Source organism: Pygocentrus nattereri, chromosome 15 (genome assembly GCF_015220715.1).
Source record: "Pygocentrus nattereri isolate fPygNat1 chromosome 15, fPygNat1.pri, whole genome shotgun sequence".
Taxonomy (NCBI): domain Eukaryota; kingdom Metazoa; phylum Chordata; class Actinopteri; order Characiformes; family Serrasalmidae; genus Pygocentrus; species Pygocentrus nattereri.
This window is the reverse complement of record NC_051225.1, coordinates 30107684-30131360: the sequence shown is the minus strand read 5'-3', so window position 1 is coordinate 30131360 and position 23677 is coordinate 30107684. Positions and strand designations below refer to the sequence as shown.

Below are 23677 nucleotides of genomic sequence, written 5' to 3'. Positions count from 1 at the left end.
TGCATCTGCAAATGGCAGACGCCCCAAAGAGCAGATGGTAATCTTTTATCAACATTTACCACAAGCTAATGCTGCTTCTACTGTTTTTATCTGTTTTTGTCAATTTTCTAGATAACAGTATGTTTCACTTACATTTATTCAAGGTCCCTAAGAAAAAAATCAAGCTGATTTTGATGACGTGTGATGTAAATTTCTTGGCTTTCGTTTTTTGTTAGTTACATCAGACTTGCAGTTTGAGTGCAAAACCACAGAAGCAAATATCAGAGACCAAATGTTTCTCGGGTAATCAAATGCATTTAGAGTATGGGGGAAATCCCATACCCATGCGCAACTATTCCAAACAAGTCACCAGAAGACTGTCTTACATGAGGCCTGCAGGGGGAGCTCCTAGCTAACAAACAGTACTTCCACAGTCCATCTAATCTGAAAATGACTTTCACCATCTTGTCATTTTACTCAAAAATAAAACCAAAAACATAATGGTAAGTTACAAGCCTCAATGTTATACTTGTTTTCTTAATTTCTTACTATATTCTTGCTTATTGCCCATAAACACAGATAATTTCTTTGTGTGTGAGTTACAAATAATCTACCTTTTTCCTAGTTTTGCACACCACAGAGTGTGTGTTGTTGTGTTACAAGTATTCGACAGGTCGTCGCTGCAGTGGAGGAAGAATACTTAAGCAGCTACAGAGTTTGTGATCAGAGGTGCGTTTGGACTGTGCAGGGTTTAGCTTAAGGCTGCAGCAAGACACAGCCAAGCAGCAAGTCTGCACAAGCCAGGCCCCCTCAGTATACACACATCCATCATGTAATGAGCCCTTAGCACACTAAAGATTAAGCTCAAGTAACACATCAATGCATACAATTACCAGGTGGGTAGTTAGCTCTGAGAGAAGATTATAATTCAGAGGCTTAGATTTGTGCCTCGTAGGATCTAAACTAGAGCACACAGTTAAGCTCAAAGCTGATGAACACTGAGAGCCAACTCAACAAGCACATCATTTAACTTGCTCCAACACAACACAGGGCAAGTCCACTCAGTCTTGCTGGTGCCTTTCTAATCAGTGTTCCAGTGGCTACACACACACATACACACACACACACACACACACACACTATAGTTATTTTGGTAATGCTTTACGGACAGCGTTTATAGCGCTATGAGACACCTACATAAGTTTTTCAGAACAAATGACATAAACCTACACACATTTATAAAGGCCTATTCTAACAAGCGTCAGTTGTCATAACAGGCTACTTACTGAAGTAGAATGATATCAAAATTGACAAAGGAAGCCTTTATGAGAACTGGACTTGGAATAAGCCTTTATAAGTATGTTTATTTATACAGCAGGTGTACATCAATTTTCTTGAAAGGCTTGAGGTGTCATGCACAAAATGCTTATGAATGCTGCCCTTCAGTGAAGTGTTACCAATATTTTATTTACTACTGCCTCATCAAGTATTTGCTTTCTACCTTTTTTGGGACATCATTTGTCACACGAGTAACTCCATTATTCAAACCTGATGTTCCATCAATTTGAAATTTAAACACACCACAGGAATATTCATGACAGACTCCCATAGGAAACCACATCCCAAAGTCTTTAATCAAAGTGGACCCAGAATCTCCTGTTGCCTGATGTTACTTGTATGTTTTGCAGGTGGCAGAAGGTTATTTGCTGCTACAGAGGGAGACAGAGTTGAGAGCTGAGCAGCCAATACCTTTATGTAACCCTGACTGCCTCGCAAGACACAACATGCACAAGCTTCCCTTCAATCTGCACTTCAACAGGATAAGCTCTCCAGCACCTGTCTGACTGACTGACACACACACACACACACAGTTCTGCAGGGCGAGTGCAGCTGGTGTGCAGACAGAGGGATGGGGGTGGAGGGTGTGTGTGAGTGAGAGAGAGAGAAAATAGACAGTGAGAGACGGCCATTGAGAGATAAAGAAAGGAGAGAGGAAGAGAGAGAGAGGGGGAGAGAAAGATAGAGAAAGAGAGGGAGGTAGAGAGAGAGGTATTACCTGTAAGAATAAGCATTGGGGTCTGCTCTGGCTCCTCGCCCGTTGCTGGCTCTTGCTCTTCAATCATCGCCTCCACTGCAGACAGACAGACAGACACACACACACACGCACACACACACACACACACACACACACACACATACACAGTTAAGAACAATTTTAAGCAAAAACTGGGAAACCACCCTCAAAACTAGTGTTTCTCAACGGATCAGAACTTTGGTAAAACTTGGCCTGTTTGGACATTTGATCTGGCCTGACAGAGCGTTACACTTTTTTCATAATTAAATTATTTAGAATGTAAATAGAAGTAATTACAGTGGTTATAGCTGTCATATATATTCATGCAATTGTGAGTTGCCTGCAATTTCTGTGCAATGACAGTTAGATGAAGCAATTAAAAAAAAAGTACACACAATTTACGCAATTTCTCCACTACTTAAATTAGAATAATTTATGTATTTGCATATTTTTGTCTGATCCACTTGTACCAGCGCAACACACACCAGCATGCCACCACCACATCAGCGTCACCGCAGTGCTGAGAATGATCAACCACCCAAATAATACTTGCCCTCTGGTGAAGAACAGAGTGAAAGGGGGCTAAAGTATGCAGAGAAACACATGGACTGCAGTCTGTAGTTGTGGAACTACAAAGTGCACCTATATGAAGTGGAGCTGATAAAATGGACAGTGAGTGTAGAAAAAAGGAAGTGTTCCTAACCAAATGTTTGGTGAGTGTATTTTAAAATGATATAGTCATTCAGTAAAAGACATTTCCTCCCTTGCACTCTCATTCTCTCTTTCTCTGTTAGGGCCTGAGGTTTGGGTAAAGTTTTTCTGCTTTGCTGATGAAGACAAAATATGCCAAAAGTTATAAATCCCTGACCTGAAAAGTTGACAAATTAGCTAATAATGCAAAATCAATTCTGGGCAGGTTTTCATCTTCATGATTAACAGGCAAGGAAGCTGCCTAATATTAGACACCTAATATTAGACACCTAATCATGCTAGATGAGGACGTGTAAATTAGTTATCTACTTGATTGCAAAAGATTTGTATCAATAAAAAGGCAGAAACATGAAAATGATAGATGTTAAATATAGAGTAACAAGTGGGAATATTCTTTGAGTACTGATACCACACTTGGTATCAACCTCAAAATTCTGGTATTATGACAACCCTACCCAAAACACACCTGCAAATTGGTCTGTTTCCCTGAATATTAATAGTGTTATGGAGTTACACAGGTCAGGTTATGGAAAGAATTACAAAGGCTAAAAAATGCTCAGAGAGGATTTCACCATTCTGTAGTTTCAGCCTTAGGTGTAATCTGGCTTCCATAACCAACGCTCAGGGGGATACTTTTGTGCCTCTCTTGACACTTCAAACCTCACTTCTGGAACACGATCAGTCCCTGATTTCTGAGTCTGTGTTTACGCAAAATTGGAGCAGGGCACCAAACATATCCAAACAAACACAAGCGGAACTCTTAGCCTGCCGCCGCGGCCCCTTTCAAGCCGGTCGACAGGAAGGAGTGCTTGGCAAGGCCTGTGAGATTTCCCGCGCGGCCTTTTTCTTCTGCCCCCTATTCCCCCTCCCCACGGTGCTCCGTAAAACAAGAAAGCGCCTTTGTTGTTAGTCTGTGCGTCGGAAAGGAATGTGACACGGATTTTCCTTTTTCCCCCCTTTCTTTTTTTTTTTTTCAAAGGGCCTTGGACAAAAGTGCCATGTCATTTGGGGTGCCCTGTAATACAGCATAGGCTGGGAAATGTGTGCATGTATCTCTGTGTATGTGTTTCATGTAACTACCAGTCTGCACCTGAACAGCTGTTTTGACCAACCAGGCACACATACCTCACACTTTCAAGGATGAGCTGGAATTAATCTCTAAAGCTGAGCTTGTCTGGACAAGGAAAGGCTGTAATTGCAAGCAGGGAGCTCTCTCTGCCCCCCCGATGTGTTTTCAGGTGTAAGAGAAAAACTGTCCAGATTCATTAATACAAAACCATTTTGAATAACGTTGTAACACTCGGCTGAGATCCACTTTAGTTTAGATGTTCCTTCAGCCCTGAACTGAACAGCTGCTGTTTGTGTTCCTTCTTTTACAGAAAACTTCACTATAAGTAGTGCCACTCTGAGGGCACTGGCTAAGGCCTCTGGGGTTTTGGGTGTAGAAGCACATTCACTCTGAATATACTGGCTAAGACCTGTACTCTTTAGTTGCAATGGGCACTAGTGTATTCAAATGCATTTATTGTGAGGGCAGCAGCTGAGCAATCTGGACAGTGCAATGGTTTCCACCCCTGGTCCAGAAGTAATCATATTCTGTTTATTTTGGTAATTTTTCTAGGGTAGTTAGTATTATAATTAATCACTTGATGAAGGAACTTAGTGATTAGTTAGCAATTCAAATAAATAACAAACACATTATTTCCTTTTGTTTCTTTCAAAAAAAGGTTTGCAACATAGCAGCTCAGGAGGTCTTAGGTTAAATGTGGAAACTTTGACTTTGAAACTTTGATCCTACATGGTGATTTTTATAGTAGGAGCCCGTCACATTAATCGCTGGGCAATAATGACACTGAACATTAATTGTTGTGGTTTACTTCACATCAATATTCTCTATTTCTAGATAATCTTTATTTTTATTATGTATTTTTAACATTATAATTACAAAGTCAATCTTCATTTTCTCTTAAGTCCTGGCTTCTGTGTCAAAAATCCCAAAGAGTGTTCTATAACTGTTGTTGGGGTCTTTGAAAATAAAAAAAGAAAGAAATGAAAAAGATTACTTGAATAATCATCAAAATAAGCACCAGATAACTTGAGTACCAATATAATCAATAGTGACAGTCCTAAATTTCTCTGCTGAAACAGACCTGATCCAACTAATTAACTAATTAGCAAGTACTTCCAGAGTTGAATTGCTAGAGCTGGGAAAATACCAAACTGCGCAGGGCAAGGTGTGCAGGACCAGGGCTGGCAACAACTGGGTTAGTGCATATGCCAGATTTGCTCAATGCCAGTCCAGCAGGGTCAAAGTTGATTTCTCTGCTCAAACACACTTAATACTACTAATCAGCACTATGTAAGTGTGTTTGGTTAGTGTAGTGGTTAACACCTCTGCCTTCTATGCTGTAGACTGGGGTTCAATCCCCACCAGGGCAAACACCCTACACTAAACCAATAAGAGTCCTTGGGCAAGACTCCTAACACCACCTCAGCCTTCCTGTGTAAAATGATCAAAATTGTAAGTCACTCTGGATAAGAGCATCAGCCAAATAATGTAAATGTAAGATTTTGGAACTTGGAGACCTCTCTGGTGAAAATGTGTTCAGGGTATTTGCACATTTTAAGTACAAATTTAATGACTTTTAAGACTTTTTAATACTTCTAAAAGGAAAAAGTAAAACCATTACTGAATTTGCATGTCCCCATGGCTTAACCTGTGCTGCTTACTCACAGCTCTTGTTTTTTTTACCGCTGTGACCCTCAAATCAAAAGCTGAATGAAAACATTCTTTTTCTAGTTTGAATTGCAGATCACGGCCACAGAAGGCATACTACCATAATCTACCACATGGACTATATAAAGTAAAATCAAATACTGTAGGTATTGGACATTGCAGCAATGCTCATTGTTGTGGGACATAAAATACCAGTAAACTAAATCATAAAACTGAAAATAGACATGCTCATTCATTCTACCCCAGATCAAATTTAATCCCTTCCCTCAAATTTAATTTCCAAAAATGCTGAGAAACAAAATGTAAATAAAAAATGAAAACAAATCATGCCCTATATGTAATTGAAAATACTACTACAACATAACAAATGTTGAAACTGAGAACTTTTATTGTTTTTTTTTATATAAACGTCCATTTTGAAAATTGATGCCAGTAACACATTCCAAAAAAGTTAAGAGAGGGGCATATTTACTACTACGTTGTATTGCTTCTTTTACCAACACTAAGCATTTGGGAACTGAGGAGACTAATTGCTGTAGTTCTGAAAGTGAAATGTTTCCTGTTCTTGTTTAATATAAGATTTGAGCTGTTTTCAATAGTTTGGGGTCTCATTTGTTGTGGTTTTCATTTGAAAATGGGCCACATGTTTTCAATGGGTGACAGGTCTGGACTGCAGACAAGCCAGTTTAGCACCATAACTCTTTTACTAGGGAGCCATGCTGTCGTAATACATGCAGAATGAGGTTTGTCATTGTCTTGCACTGTGAATGAACAGTGTTCAGAGACATTGACTTTTGGAAGTGTTCCTGAGCCCATGCAGAATCATGTCTGATTTTAATGCAGTGCTGCCTGAGAGCCCAAACCAAGAGGTCAACCAATATTGGTTTTTGGCCTTGTCCCTTGCATATAGAGATTTCTCTGGATTTTCTGAATCATTTAATTATATTATGTGCTGTAGATCATCCTCAAGATTTTTTTGTTATTTTACAGTGAAAAATATTAAGTCTTGAGTGGTTTAAATCAAATCAAATCAAATCATGTTTATTGTCACCACACATTTACAGAGGTGGAAAGTGAGTGAAAATCATAGGTGTGTAGCCACCTTATAGAATTCAATACAAGAATATATATAAATATCTAAGAAGAAAAGGAAATAAATATATACACTGACTCTGAATATACACAGTATACACTAGTATTGCACTATTCCAATGTACAGTTGTACAGTAATAAGTTATGAAATAAAACTATGAAATGTACTGTTGTACAGTTAGTTTGAGGTAGATAATAAATGAGATGCAGGTACAAGGGATAGAATACTGATATAGAAGTCTTCCTGGTTGTACAAAATATGGATAGAATCCAAATGGTTGCACTATTTGCCTGTGCAGTTTTATACAGAGTGGTAAATCCATCCCCGTCTTTACTTCCAAAAGACTCATCCTCTCTAAGATGCTCTTTTTGTACCCATTATATTCATGTTACTGACCTGTTACCAATTAATCATCAGGTGTTTTTTAGCATTGCATGACTTACAGTCTTTTGTTGCCCTGTCCCAGCCTTTTTAAAACGTGATGCTGGCATTAAATTCTAAATGGGCATGTATTTTTTAAAAAATGGGCATGTATTTTTAAAAAAAAACAAAAAACAAAAACTAACAAAAATAAAAAACGTGTCAACATTTGGCACATTGTCTTTGTATTATTTTCAATTAAATACAGAGTTTAAATTATTTGCATGTCATTGCATTGGGGTTTTAATTACATTTTACACAGCATCAAAAACTTTGGAAACAGGATTGCAATACAATTCCAGACATTTTAATACAATTTTAGACCTGGAAAATCAAAAATTAATGTATTTACAATTAAACATAGGATGTTTTCAAGGATCTGCAGGGACTCTGATGTGGTTTTGCAAGCAACGTACATTTTGTAACATTTTGTAACATTGGTTGTGATTTAGACTACTACAAATGGATGAATCCATTTGTGTATTGCGTATAGAGAACCAAGTATCAGGTTTAGTATAATTAGTAATATTAAAACAGAGACATAGACTGGAGCTGGGAACGCCTAGTGTAAGGTGTAAGAGCACTTACTCTGAGGGCACTGGCTGAGGGGCACCTGCTCAATGCGTGTGCCATTTCTGCAGGCAGACACCTCCATCTGACACTGGTTCTGGTAGAGCTGGCTATCAGAGCCACATACTGGCTCTCCATCATACCCACAATCCCTGTAGCATGTACAGCGTTCATAATGCTCTTCTTCTGGACAGCCAAACACATTATTACACTGACTGCCCTGCACAAAGCCTGTAGGAAGAAAGTAGGAAAAAGACAGAGAAGGAGGAAAAAAGACAGAATAAGGAAAAGTGTGACAGAAATAAAAAAAAAAAACAAAACAAAAACAAAAGGTGAACTGGTTGAGTAACTTGACATGCACACTCTATATATTCTAGAGGTCCATCTCCACAGAAACTCTACATCAAATAAGTCAGGGTCAGGCTGCGGCCACTTCTATAGCAACAGGGCCAAAACCCAGTCATCTGTTGTAGCAACATCAGCCACCGCTAATAAGCGTGCCTGTGTGCTACACCACAAACAAAAACACACTCAGCGCTCTGCAGGAAAAGCAAAGAGTTGAGTGGGGCCTGTTGATAGAATGTTTCGTTTGCACAACTCCCTGCCCCGTTGCTGTAATGCAACAACAATGTGTTATTGTAATGCACCAACAATGCACGACTGAAAGAGCAGAACCACATGGATCTGAGGGGTAAAAGACACTATCTCATCTTAATGTTCTCTTTCTAAGACCATACCCTTATTAAAACAGACATGTAAAATCAGAAGCATACCCCACGTTTCAGCTTGACCAGATAGGGAAGAGTGCAACATGACTGGATCTCATAGATGCTGTTCAGCCATGTGGCCTTGAATGGTGAGTAGTTGCAACAAGCCCTGTATTGTGATTTCTGCTAGCAGTTGTTAATCTTCCTTTGTCCCCTATGGTGTATACACTCTTTCTACATTCTGTTTAAATATTTCTCACTCTTAGCTCATTTAAACAAGCAGAGAAATTCTGTTGAAAGTGTGGATTGTAAACTTTGAATACTAGGTTTTTTGTATTATTTTAATTTGTTTCAAATTTACTATTGCAAATACAGTGTTTTTGGCATGATTCTGTCATTTCTTGACTACAAACAGACATCTAAGGGTTAACTGCAAAGCCTCATGGCATCATCTTCACTAAAGGTGTAAATAAAAAAACTGAGACAACAGAACACTTGCTGCTATGAGAGTAGAGAGTGAGTTGAAGAATGGCCAGTTTAGTAAAGAAAGAGTTGAGTTGGCTTGTTTTGTTGGCTGGAAATGGTGACTGTACCTGTCCACTGGTTACTGGAACTCTCTACTTCATTACATGAGGTACCATCACACAGCTCCCGCGCCAGTGGACTGCTTTCACTCACGTTATAGAAACGGGTGGCCTCAAATGCTGCACACAGACATATATACAATGAGCCAAATGAGTCAACGAGGTATCTAATGTGATGTGTTTGTTACATTTGGAAATAAATCCTACCTGGCTCATAATAGTCATAGACCTTGACTGGCACTGGTGCTGTCTTTCCCACAATGTACTCCCTCACTGCCTGAAAGGCTACACAAGTCATGCACTGACTGGGGATCTGTGGGAAGCAATAAACACACAAAATTAAAACCCTTCAGCATGTTTAGAAGCCCCAACCCAGTCTGTATGATGCTACATTTATTTTACATACACTTTTTTCAATTCAGTAGCAAGAAGGTGCTTGTTTTGCAGAGCAGATCCACTGAAAGGCTGGACTGAACACAGATGATAAGGGTACTCATTAATAGGCCTGTTGCTCACCTCATCAAAGTAGAAGAGGACTTTACGGCCCTCCATTTCGTATCTCTTGAGCCCCACTCGTTTATCCATCAACAGCTGCAAACAGAATAAGTAGTACATAATGTGCAGACAAATGACATAAATAGGTTTCACTACTGGTTACACAAATAACTGAGTAATCTAATCATATGACAATTTAGTAATCAGAATAAATATCTTTACGGAAACATAACCCACCATGCAGGACCTTTCAAAGATTCCAAAGTACTTCACTTCAAAAAGAAACTAACAAACGTTTATATGTATACGGGAGAGTGAAAAAGACCATAAATTGTTTTACGAAATTGGTTCTATATAGCAGCCAAAAGGGTTCTCCTATTGATACAAGCTTTATGTGCTATATAGAACCCTTTTCAAAAAGGTTCTTGTTTTTTATGATGCAAAGAACTGAACACCTGAAGCACTGTCTTTTTAAGAGAGTATATAACACATAGTATAAAGACACTGTGTTTTTAAAAATGTGTATAAATGGTGTGTCCAACAGATATAAAGGTTTTAAGGTATAGCATCAAAGCATTATCATTATGCAAAGAGTAAACTAATTACTGCTGACTGATTATGTAGATATTTTATATATATATATATATTTTTATTCTCTAATTAAATTGAGTTTAATTGAGTAATCATGAAACCCCTGGCAGATGAAGAAATTCTGTCATGAGACCAATTGTGATGGGAAGGTGACAGTATGTAACAGAGAGAAGTAAAAGAGTACATCTTTTAGAGCCTCACTGTTTGTTTAGGGATTCTCACAGCACAATTAGGAGTATATTTCGCAGGTTCTGCCCAGTTGTAATCTTACAGCTGAAGACAGAAGGGCTTTATTTTCTACATGGACAATGAAACAGTCAGGATGAATTAGTCAGACTCTGTTTACCAGTGTGTGTATGTGCCTTAAATGTGTCCTGCTGGACATGGGAGAGGGTGCAGGGTTTTATAAGGGTCTCTCTCACACACATGCACACACACCTACTGCTACCCCATATAAATTGTCACCCAAGAAATACTGCATGAATTTATGCATATGTTTGTGCGCTCTGTGCGCAAATTGATATCACTGCATCATAAACATTTCAGTACAAAAGATTTGTTTCTTCACATAATCTCATTTTCAATGCACCAGCACAGATCTTTGGCTGCCATGTTCTGATTCTGTCTCTGACAGCTCCACAGTTCATTACCTGACCGCAGTATAAGTAGATGACCCCCACCCCCCCTTCCTCTCTCAGCATTCTATCAAAACAATGAGACATGACGCCGTAAGTGAGCCTGCATCCCATAAAAACCTTGGAATGCAAACAGCGGCAGCCATGTCATAAACATGGAGCCAGCCAGAGGTGGCCATGTAAAGCCAGCTCGTTAGCGGCTGAAAGTGCTAACAGGGTTGTCCCACCACAGTAAGGCCTGAAGCCTAATTGTAGCGCACTGCTCCCCGGGTAGCCTATGCTTTATTAGCGTGGGGGACAGGAGGCTTGGGACATATAACAAGGCTGTAATGAGGGACATGCAGCTGATTGAGGGCTGGGGGGAAGTGACCTCAGCTAACTCCCGGACTCCATACACCTCATCAAACCTTCCACTACCTGTGTTACTAGGCCCCATACCCCAGTGAGAGTCAGGGGTTTTGAGAGGACCTGGTTCAGGCTGCTGTTGTAACATTATAGCTCTGTGGAGGATATGTTAAGGCTTCATGATTCTCTCCTAGGAATTGGGTAACTTGAACGAGGTCGAGCTGGCCAGCAGCCAGACATGGTTTTTATATGCTGCTATAAAACCATTCGTCTAATAATATTTACACAAACACAAAATAAAGAATCCTATTCCTATTCACTATGAATTGTTGCACAACAATCTCTGCTCTATGCACAAGTCTACAAGAAAGGGTGTGAACCCCATGTATCTTACCTTTTCCAAGCTCTCAACATCAGCACGGAAGCCTGATAGTAGAGGGATCTCCAGGACAGCCATGTTGGATGAACCAGGATGTAGCCATCTGTGGACAGGCAGAGAGCATGAGGCCAAGCTGCTGGTCCAGGATTAGAATCAGCTTGACAAAAAAACTAGGTAACAAAAGAGCATATTCTAAAGTGTGAACTTACAAAACTGTATCTAACCTTATTCACCGGGTATTGTCATTTAGCAAAAATGTGTTTTTGGCTATGTTCACATTACATGGTTGAGGTGCCAAGAATCTGTGACAAATACCTTTTTTGAGACACTGGCCCGACATTGGATATATGTACAATACATGGCCATGTAAGATATGACAACAACAGCTGTCAACAACAATCAGAGTCATCCAGTGTGGGCATCAGTTTATGAATAGCTATAGCAATTGATAAAATTAGCTATAACTTTCAGGACAGAGGTGTGTTCACACTAATGACATTCATTACTGTGCAGTCTTCAGTCAAAATGGCAGTTTTCAGTCAAAATGGCCATTAAATACAAATTATTCATTTTTCAGGAGATATTTCTGATAAGATTAGATATAATATACTATATTTAATATACCTACATAAGACAGATGAAAGTCAAACTGAAACTGAACTTAAAAAAAATGATTAAAGGGCAGAGAATATTGGATACCTAAAAAACTTACAAGACTAGGTAGACAACTATAACTATCAACAGATAAACAGCACTTAAAGCTTTCATGTTTGAGAAAACTGAGCTTCACTCTTGCTTCAGATCTGAAAATATCCAGAGGCATTTCTGTCCATCCTTCCTCTGTGATAAGACAACTCTCAACAGTGTTAAAGGTCTGAAAGGAGGTGTTGTGGTCAAGAGGCTATAACTGAGAAAAGGAAAATAGATAAATCGAAGAAAATATGCAAATCACACAAAGGAGATTTGGATCATTAGATACAAAACCAACTCTTACTCTTGAGATCTGGACAATTTCTAATTTTTTACTGCAAATTTCTTTGAAACACTGAAAGCAATGGAAGCTGTAACGAAAGCAAAGGGTGGACACGCTAAATACTGTGGCTTCTGTGTAGTTTATTTAATATGTATTCCCAATGCTAAAAAATTAATAACTTGTACTTCTTTTCTGTTCTGACTGGAAATTAAAAAATGTAAGGTGGCTTCTGACATTTGCACAGTACTTTAAGTCATTTAAATATTTCCTGAATGTGAACAGTTTGGATTGAGCAAAACAGACTGGATTTGAGCAAAAACTGCAATAAAGCAACATAATGTAAACAAAAATTAAACATCAGAAGGAACCAAGGTAAATCAGATGATAATGTTCATAAGACAGGACGAAGGTGCTTCACTGTACCTGGTGCAAGCTTCAAGGGTAAGGCGGTAGTCCATGTGGTCCTGGTGGCCAGCAGGGTCCTCGTCTTCGGCAGGAGCCCTGCGTGAACGGCTTAGCTCTGAGCGGTTATCGGCACGGGAACGGGAACGAGAGGATGAGTGCCATGAGGAGGACAGCGGAGTGTGGCGCTCCTGCCTGGGCTCCTTCAGCTGCACCATCAGCTGAAAGGCCGGCTTAGCTACAGGATCAGGGATGTTATAAGTCACATCGATCTGAAGAAGAGGTAACAAAAATGGCAATTAGACTGTTATTAACGCACTGAATATATATCAAGCTTGCTAAGAAATTATGGAAAAATGTGCACTTTCAGCTGAATATTTACACATATGCTTACACAGAAACACACACACAGTGTAGAGAGCACCAACATTTCTTTCATGTGGTCCCCTTGTGTGTGATTAAAGGCTACAGTACAAACCCTCCCTCTGAGCCTAAGGCACTGTCAGGCTGAAGAGATCACACAGAGACACATCCTACCTAATCTAAGAACATGCCTTATGCTTTATCAGTTTTATCCATATTTTTATCTCTTTTGTAAATAAAGACATTTCATGTGCATCTATTACACAGACAATTACTTTTCTTACCAATACACAGGTAATCCACTAACCTTCTACACACCTTTACTTTTTACCAGTGAGGAACAGATTTGGAATGGGCTTTTAAGATTCACATTTTTCATCACAATTATCCTAAGCACAACACACAGCATCCGGGGACTGGGGAAATATGCCAAGCTGTTGTTTGTTAGGCCCTGGTTTCAATAAGCCTTTTGTTTTGGGGGACAAGGTACAAGGGAAAAAATGGCATCCTAGCCAGGGGGTAAGTAATTAGGAAAGAACATACCCTTGTAGCACAATTGCCAAAGTTTTACCAGATCTCAGCAATTTCCATAGAGGAATGTGGACATTTAGCACTGAATGAGTCATGGAAATGGACCTGGATGTCCCTACGGAGGAATTCGTTTTAGAGAGGACATAATAAATCCTATGAAGAACGAGGACAGAGAGACCTACCTGCATCAGACAGCAGCCTTCTCCTTTGGCGCTCACAAACAGCCCTGTGGGAATACTGGGGATCTAAGGGAGGCAGAGAAAGGATGAATAAATGCGAGAGAAAGGGCAGAACCATTACAGCTCAAAATTAATGAGGCAGGTACAAATAAACTCTCTAGAGCCTGGCATCCTTTTAGCCTGGTTAAAGTACAAACACTTAAGTGGCAGACAGGCAAGAAAAATGCTCAGCAAAGCTTGAAAGAAGCCTTCAGCTAAGAAGTAACCCATTTGTCTCTACACATGCATCCAAAAGTTAATCATTTATCATACAGGACCTTTTATATCAAAGATCTACATTATGTATCCACTGTAAAGATGTTATCAGTGCAAAATAAACGGCAAAAGAATTATAATAAAGCAAACAGTACTAGATTTCTAGTACCAAGTCGAAATTGGTTCCACATTTCTGTCTGACTGCACACAGAAGAAAACTTGGGAACACCCACTGATATGAAAGGAAAAAAACACGACAATGGTGCCTCAATGTGCTGTTGCAGTGATTAAATTGTAATTAAGAAGAAAAACTGCAAAGTTCATATATTAACATACTTTGCTTTCAAGACATGATAAGGACATGTCCATGACATTAATTTCAAGCTAAAAGTAAAAGTGGAAACTCCTCAAATATAGCAACTGTAATCTGATGACTAATTAAAAACTACCATTATAAAATGTGTATTAATTCAGAAAATACACATACTGTGATTATTTTGGCTTGAAATTACTGACACAATATTTGATATGGCTGAGTCTCAAATCCCCTTATTGCTTCATCCAGAGGGAAGGGTAGGTGTGGATTCCAGATATATTCTTTTCAGAGTATCATTACTGAAACAATATTGCTAACTTGAATAATGCAAATAATTAAGGCTGCTGTTTGCTCTTCACTTTTGCTAAGCACTTGAAGCTTTATGTCATTTATCATTGTTAACATTCATTATTAATTGTTTAGGAAAGAAGTGAGTGTTGAATGTTGTTTCTGTTTTTGTTGTGCTTATGTTTTTGAGAATAGCATAATTTCACTGGTATTGGTATTGACTACTGAAACAAACCTCTAGTCAGGTAGTACAGCAGGGTGGCCTTGTTGAGAATGAGAATTATTTACCACAGCTTTCTGCAAAATCTTCTTATTATCCCTTTGAAGCTCAAAGGTCTCTTGAAAGTCCAGATTGGTTGAAGCCAGAGAGATGGTTAGGTTCACCCCTCCAACATAGGACAAGATGGCATATTCTGATAGTGCTTGCAGGGCTACACACGTGTCCTATAACATTAGAATGTTAGAGATTCCTTAAAGTTTGAGTCACAGTTCAGTTAGGATGATGTATCTTAAACATTCTCTGTACAACCCCAATTCCAATGAAGTTGGGACGTTGTGTAAAACATAAATAAAAACAGAACATGATTTGCAAATCCTTTTCAACCTACATTCAATTGAATGCACTACAAAGACAAGATATTTAATGTTCAAACGGATAAACTTTATTGTTTCTTGCAAATATTCACTCTTTTTGAATTTGATATCTGCAACACGTTCCAAAGAAGTTGGGACAGGGGCATGTTTACCACTGTGTTACATCACCTTTCCTTTTAACAACACTCAATAAGCATTTGGGAACTGAGGACACTAATTGTTGAAGCTTTGTAGGTGGAATTCTTTCCCATTCTTGCTTGATGTACAACTTCAGTTGCTCAACAGTCCGGGGTCTCTGTTGACTTATTTTGCGCTTCATAATGCACCACACATTTTCGATGGGAGACAGATCTGGACTGCAGGCAGGCCAGTCTAGTACTCTTTTACTATGAAGCCACACTGTTGTAACACGTGCAGAATGTGGCTTGGCATTGTCTTGCTGAAATAAGCAGGGATGTCCCTGAAAAAGATGTTGATTGGATGGCAGCATATGTTGCTCCAAAACCTGTATGTACCTTTTTCAGCATTTATGGTGCCTTCACAGATGTGTAAGTTACCCTTGCCATGGGCACTAACACACCCCCATACCATCAGAGATGCTGGCTTTTGAACTTTGTGCTGATAACAATCCAGACAGTCCTTTTCCTCTTTGGCCCGGAGGACACAACGTTCATGATTTCCAAAAACAGTTTGAAATGTGGACTCGTCAGACCAAAGGACACTTTTCCACTTTGCAGCAGTCCATCTCAGATGAGCTGGGGCCCAGAGAAGCCGGCGGCGTTTCTGGGTGTTGTTGATATATGGCTTTCACTTTGCATGGCAGAGTTTTAACTTACACTTGTAGATGGAGCGACGAACTGCGTTCACTGATACTGGTTTTCTGAAGTGTTCCTGACCCCATGTGGGAATATCCGTTACAGAATGATGTCGGTTTTTAATGCAGTGCCACCTGAGGGATTGAAGGTCACGGGCATTCAATGTTGGTTTTCTGCCTTACTTGCAGAGATTTCTCCAGATTCTCTGAATCTTTTGATGATATTATGGATTGTAGATGACGAAATCCCTAAGTTCCTTGCAATTGCCTGTTGAGAAACGTTGTTCTTAAACTGTTGGACTATTTGCTCACGCAGTTGTTCACAAAGTGATGAACCTCGCACCATCCTTGCTTGTGAACAACTGAGCCTTTCAGGGATGCTCCCTTTATACCCAATCATGACACTCACCTGTTTCCAATTAACCTGTTGAGTTTTTTGAGCATACCTCAACTTTCCCAGTCTTTTGGTGCCCCTGTCCCAACTTCTTTGGAATGTGTTGCAGGCATCAAATTCAAAATGAGTGAATATTTGCAAAAAACAACAAATTCTATCTGCTTGAACATTAGATATTTTGTCTTTGTAGTGTATTCAATTGAATACAGGTTGAAAAGGATTTGCAAATCATCATATTCTGTTTTTATTTATGTTTTACTTTTTCTTGTCTGAAATTCTGTAAAGCTGCTTTGTGACAACATCCGTTGTAAAAAGCGCTATACAAATAAATTTGATTTAATTTGATTTGATTACACAATGTCCCAACTTCATTGGAATTGGGGTTGTAAATTCAATAACATTTTACTTGCACTGTTTGCTACCTGAGTTGAGGAAAAGCCACCAAGTGCATTCCTTTGTTGAGATAACCATTTAACTACAGGAAGAGCAGATGCTACATCACCCATCAAGGTGTAAGTGAGCAGACCATAGGCTGTCATCTCCACTTCTGCTGACACCACTAATGGAAAAAGAAAATAGTATGTTCTGGGTTTGCACAATGAAAGCAGCACTTACTATGACAGATTGCACTGATCCAATACCCAGTAGTGGTATTGAGCCAACACGAGTAAGATCAGACATAGAAGGTGAAACAGAACAAATCTCATCAAATTCTGTAACAAATCTAGCCTAAAATATCAGAAATAATGCAGCATAATATAAAGTGAAATATGTCACATGATAACATTAACAACAGTAGCCACATGTAGTGTAAAATTAACAGAAGAATAAGTAATTGCTGTTGGCTAGATACTTCTTCTTGTGGAATAACAGAGCATTTGAGCATGTTAGCCATCTTATGTAAATTGATTCAATTAATGCTAACCCTTGCTAATATTTAAGCTCACTAGCTTTTAAAGGAAAAAAATATTAGCAGAATGAGCAGTAGTTGCTGTTGAGCTTAATTAAAACTGTTACAACAATTTGTTGTATTCTTTGTTGAACAAGTGAGAATGAGGAGTGACAGCTGGATCAATACCTGACTGAGAAAGGCCATCATTAAAACCCATGAAGGTGTCCTCATCAGCCACAGTGCTGCCAGTGAGACTCCAGTGAGTAAAGCCATCTGTGCACATACAGGGGTTAACAGTGAACAAATAATGAGACTTAAAATAGCTGTATTTCTCTGTTTTATTCCTAGTTAACCCATCTACCATACAATTTGTGATTTACTTGACCAGTTTGCTTTATTTTGGATCAAAATGATTTATGTTTGTGGGATAAGGTCAATATCTTGAATCATCCAGACACCCACAGAAACTTATCTTGAGCGTGAAAGGTTGGTCAGGATACTCATAGCACATAATGAATAATAAAGACCTTTAAACACCAAAAAGTACTTTAAAAGAGCTCTCAAAAAATGTCTGATGAAACAACCATTGACAACCACTGAACTGTACCTTCTAAGGTTTCTGTGTGGAAGTGCACATTAAGGTCACTTCCACTAGTGCACAGACACCTTGAAATACCTTGGGTGATGGCCATGTGGTTGAGGCGTCGCAGAGCCAGGGGGGCATAAGGGCTTCGCAACAGAGCAAGAGCATATGCAGAGAGGGCTGTTGTGTATGGGTCATCAGCTGAGTATGTGTTACTCTCCAGGAAGGCCTTAGCTTTATCCACAGCTAGCTTCTCCTCCTGCCAAAAAAGATACTTCTGATTTAAGGAAATAATATATTATGTTAAGAAACCGTCTGTACCAACATGTCCAATGACTCACTAAGATGTAGACAAACTCCAGAAATGTTTTCTCAGAGTCTAGGAACCTACGCTGTGCATAATCTAATTTGTAGTGTAATTTTAACCTCAGCATACCCATAAATTTAAATGGATGATCTGGTGGGCAAAGTCAATCCAAAACCACTTACAACTATATTAAATAGTATGTCAAAACATTCTATCGTGTAGTATACATAGTTGCGTGGTTTTGAATAAAGTGATATAAAAGATATTATAAAAGATATTATAAAGTCAATAAAAGAGCCAGGAAAGAAAACAAACAATGAGTATGCACAGTGATAAAAAAGCTGTTGACTTACAATACAATTTCATGTCAACTTGCCAAATCATAGTAAAATACTGATGACATCCACGTTACCCAACCCCATATTCATCTAAATATTTGTGTAAATGGTTCATAAAATACGGTTTGTAAAAATCACAGACTAGTCTGGTGCAGTTTCAGACTAGTGCTGTTGTCACATATTTGGGATTCTGAGTACTTTTTCATAGCCAAAACCCGATACCTGTGTTTTTGCATAATCATATAAAGAAAAGACAATACAATAAATTCTGTAAAGACTGCTAAATTGTGTAGTATATGCTCAACTTTAGACTTATGTATTGCTCAAGTGTGCTGACATTTCTTGTACTGGTGTTAGTATTATTTATTTACATAAAAAAGCCTGAATTTTTGAATAGTCTAATATTAGGACCTCAGGACTTACCAAGTACATCTCTAAAATGTAGATACTTGCTGACAAAGCTTCATCTGTTTGATACTGGAGCACTGATATTCATCTGCTCCAGATGTCCTCTTTCTCATGGATGCAGTCCCTGATCAGTCACTCATGTTGATCTAAGCAGTTTTATTATCATTAAGTCAATTTGAAAGTGGAAGGATTTGGGCCTTTGAAGTAAGCTAAGCAGGTGATTCCTTTTGCGCTTCGAAGAGCAAAACTCTCAAGATCAACTTAGGTTGATAAGAAGGATCAGGAACATGGCCAAGCCCCAATCTCTCACAGAAACAAGGCACTATGAGTTTTGTGGATGAAAAGGCAATATCTATATAAATGAGCATGGACTATATATGATTAGTATTTGGCTCACCACTTCAAGTAATCATAAAAAAAATTATACACTGAAGGAAATAATTATTTGATCCCTCGCTGATTTTGTGAGTTTGCCCACTGACAAAGAAATGAACAGTCTATAACTTTTAATGGTTGGTTTAAGTAACAGTGATAGATAGAATATCGAAAAAAAATCCAGAAAATCACATTAAAGAAAATATATAAATTGATTTGCATTACATTGACTGAAATAAGTATTGGATCCCCTACCAACCATTAAGAGTTCTGGCTCCCACAGACCAGTTAGATACTCCTAATTTCAACTCGTCACCCGCATTAAAGACACCTGTCTCAACTTGTCATCTGTATAAAAGACACCTGTCCACAGAATCAATCAATCAAACTCCAACCTCTCCACCATGGGCCAGACCAAAGAGTTGTCTAAGGATGACAGGGACAAGACTGTAGACCTGCACAAGGCTGGAATGGGCTACAAGACCATAAGCAAGAAGCTGGGTGAGAAGGAGACAACTGTTGGTGCAATTGTTCGAAAATGGAAGAAACACAAAAGGACCATCAATTGATCTTGGTCTGGGGCTCCACGCAAGATCTCACCTCGTGGGGTATTAATAATCATGAGGAAGGTGAGAAATCAGCCTACAACTACATGGGAGGAGCTTGTTAATGATCTCAAGGCAGCTGGGACTACAGTCACCAAGAAAACCATTGGTAACACATTACGCCGTAATGGATTAAAATCCTGCAATGCCTACAAGGTCCCCCTGCTCAAGAAGGCACACGTGCAGGCCCATCTGAAGTTTGCCAGTGAACACCTGAATGATTCAGAGAGTGCTTGGGAGAAGGTGCTGTGGTCAGATGAGAGCAAAATCAAGCTCTTTGGCATCAACTCAACTCGCTGTGTTTGGAGGAAGAGAAATGCTGATTAGGAGCCCAAGAACAGCATCCCCACTGTCAAGTATGGAGGTGGAAACATCATGGTTTGAGGGAGTTTCTCTGCTAAGGGCACAGGACAACTTCACCGCATCGATGGGAGGATGGACGGGGCCATGTACCATAAAATCCTGAGTGAAAACCTCCTTCCCTCTGCCAGGACATTGAAAATGAGTCTTGGATGGGTCTTCCAGCATGACAATAACCCAAAACATACAGCCAAGGCAACAAAGGAGTGGCTCAAGAAGAAGAACATTACGGTCAAGGAGTGGCCTAGCCAGTCTCTGGACCTTAATCCCATAGAAAACCTGTGGAGGGAGCTGAAGCTTCGAGTTGCCAAGTGACAGCCTCGAAACTTTAAGGATTTAGAGATGATCTACAAAGAGGAGCGGACCAAAATTCCTCCTGATACGTGCGCAAACCTGGCCATCAACTACAAGAAACGTCTGACCCCTGTGCTTGCCAACAAGGTTTTGCCAGCAAGTACTAAGTCTTGTTTTGCTAGGGGATCAAATACTTATTTCACTCAATGAAATGCAAATCAATTTATATATTTTCTATAATGTGATTTTCTGGATTTTCTTTTCGATATTCTATCTCTCACTGTTAAAATAAACCTACCATTAAAAGTTATAGACTGTTCTTTTCTTTGTCAGTGGGCAAACTCACAAAATCAGCAAGGAATCAAATAATTATTTCCTCCACTGTATTAGTAGTTTTACAGTTTACCAAATCTGTAACACAATTTTATATACATGCAGAACTCTACGTAATTCCAAGTAAGCTTAAAAGAATGTGGGAAGAGTGAAAATTTCTAAGAATTCTAGTGTATCTACATGCTTTTATCATAAATCTTTCGATTTAGACAGCAGGGTTCCATATTAGATTTCTGTCACATAGCTGGAAAAAATACTGTTGATATCCAGCCAGAATATCCATCTTCTCAGCTAACAGGAATGCACTCAACACAGGTCGGCAAATTTTGTCTGAGTAGGTTGGTGAGACGGTGCCAAGAGTCTGGAGTTATTTTAAGTGGGAAGAGTGCTAGCGGGAACTGAGGACCTGCATGGGGGAAAATTCAGGTATAGACAGAATACATAGGAAAAATTCCTAAAAGAATCTAAGGTCTCACCTCAGTTGTAATCCCAGTCTCCAAGAGAGCGGTCACTACATATGCTGTCAATGAGATCTTTCCATGGATCCCACCCTTTCAGAGAAACAAAAAGGATAACATCCAGAAGAGTGATGAGAAGAACAGTGAAGAACAGCTCAGCTGAATGACAGTTTGTGTCATTTGAAAGTGCAAACAATAAATTTTCATATCCTGCCACATTTGTCGCAGCTTTGTCACAGCTTTAGTCCACTAACATCCATAAGTATTTGCTCCAGGACAACTGTCAAAAACTTTGCTTGGGTACCTGCAGGTCTTTGTTGAGTATCCTGCCCATAGCAGGGAAGGAGCCTTCTTCTCTTTGGTGGCTAATCAGCCAGGCTTTGGCTGCCTGCAATTCCTCTGGGTCAATGAAGATAAAACCACGAGACTGAGCAAAAGACTTCAGCACAAATGCCGTCAACCTGCAGAAGAGAAGGATGTCAAAACCCATCACGCATATAGAGAGTTAACTTTAACCTGTTTTGCTATAGGTCTTTGTATTAGTATTACCACACTGCATACATTTAGATAAAATTATATCTTCAGTCTCACTTGAATTTTATTTAAACATGGAGAATGAAAAATAACAAGTGTCTGGAATATAGACACTCATGCATCTGATGGGATGTGTCATTTTCTATCCTGGAGATACATGTGAAGATCAGTGTTACAGGACCAAGCAGCTGTTCCATCTGGAAAATCCAGAACAGTCATGATACCACATCAAGTATGTTTCTGCATGCCGACATATCAGAGCAGCATTCCATACTTTCAACTGACAGCTATCCTAGAGTACCCTTCTCTCCAAAAGGCGTCCTGGCTTCACTTCATGACGTAAGTGAGGATGAGCTCAGAGGCACAATCTGAAACAGCTTAAGGCAATGGTGAGAAGCTTAACACAGCAAGTGCTCCCACCTCCATAAGTCATTGCAACCTCTCCCCATTCCAGCACGCAAGCCCTGTGCTGACTTAGTTTAATGGTAACATGGCATGTCATGACAACATTCCTCTGGGAGCCGCCAAGGGATGAAGCAAGCTGCTTTGTCAATGAAAGGAGAGATCGGTAAATAAACAGTCACTTTTTTTTGTGTACATTTGTGTTGTTACTACAGGAACAAGCCAAACACCCACTCATTAAAAAGGGTATGATATCCAGGCCCTGGATGTTATTTCTCCCAAGAGGAGGAACAGGGCTGGAGCCTCCGGCCTGAAGGAATTTTTATAATGTTAAGTAATACTGTGTCAGAGGCTATAATGGCTTGTCCCATGAGAGAGGCTCTAGGAAGTGTAAACATGATTTAGTGGGCAAGGAAATGAAGGAGACAGACTCAGCTTCCTTAGTTCAGGCTTGCTCAGGTCTTACAATCAGTGATTAGCTAACTAGAGTTTGGCTTTGGCAGAAAACTGTTAAAGCAATTGCTCTAGATAGAAAGGCATATACTAGGGTGGAGCAATATGAATGAAATTCCATATTTCAATTGTACCGCTACATATTGCGATTATACACTCACCAGCCACTTTATTAGGTACTAGTAAAAGGTTGGTCCCCCTTTTGCCTTCAGAACTGCCTTAATTCTGCGTGGCATACTTTCAACAAGGTATTGGAAACATTCCTCAGAGATTTTGGTTGGTTATTTGAGTTGTTGCCTTTCTGTCATCTCAAACCAGTCTGCCCATTCTTCTCTGACCTCGCACATCAACAAAGCATTTTCGCCCACACAACTACCGCTCACTGGATATTTTCCCTTTTTCAGGCCATTCTCTGTAAACCCTAGAGATGGTTGTGCGTGAAAATCCCGGTAGATCAGCAGTTTATGAAATACTCAGACCAGCCCATCTGGCACCAACAACCATGCCACGTTCAAAGTCACTTAAATCACCTTTCTTCCCCATTCTGATGCTCGGTCTGCACTTCAGCAAGTTGTCTTGACCACCTCTACATGCCTAAATGCATTGAGTTGCGGCCATGTGATCGGCTGATTAGCTTTAGGTGTTAACAAGCAACTGAACAGAAATAAATAAATAACCTAATAAAGTGGCCGGTGATTGCAGTATAACTTACAATATATTACAAAAACACATTAGTGAATCCTTGACATGGCATAGTTAAAGTCTGGCCTGCATTATTTTTGTGCAAAATTATTTTGTTTAATCAGGTGAACATCCTGATTCATCCAAACACTCATCGAGACTCATCTGGAGTGTGTAAAGTTGGCCAGGACTTGCATATCACAGTCCTCTGTGAAAACAATATTG

The 23677-nt window shown here is 39.4% G+C and overlaps 1 protein-coding gene across 1 annotated transcript in view; it reads right to left on the bottom strand.

Annotated features, from left to right (window-relative positions):
* cpamd8 (C3 and PZP like alpha-2-macroglobulin domain containing 8) overlaps positions 1-23677 on the bottom strand; it is a 49825-nt gene that overhangs the window by 1863 nt on the left and 24285 nt on the right. The window contains 14 exon segments of the mRNA XM_017717546.2: positions 2036-2110; positions 7603-7815; positions 8885-8995; positions 9083-9188; positions 9392-9466; positions 11336-11423; positions 12717-12967; positions 13772-13834; positions 14916-15071; positions 16852-16988; positions 17508-17594; positions 17998-18163; positions 21401-21475; positions 21687-21843. Of these exon segments, the coding sequence (XP_017573035.2) occupies positions 2036-2110; positions 7603-7815; positions 8885-8995; positions 9083-9188; positions 9392-9466; positions 11336-11423; positions 12717-12967; positions 13772-13834; positions 14916-15071; positions 16852-16988; positions 17508-17594; positions 17998-18163; positions 21401-21475; positions 21687-21843 (1760 nt within the window).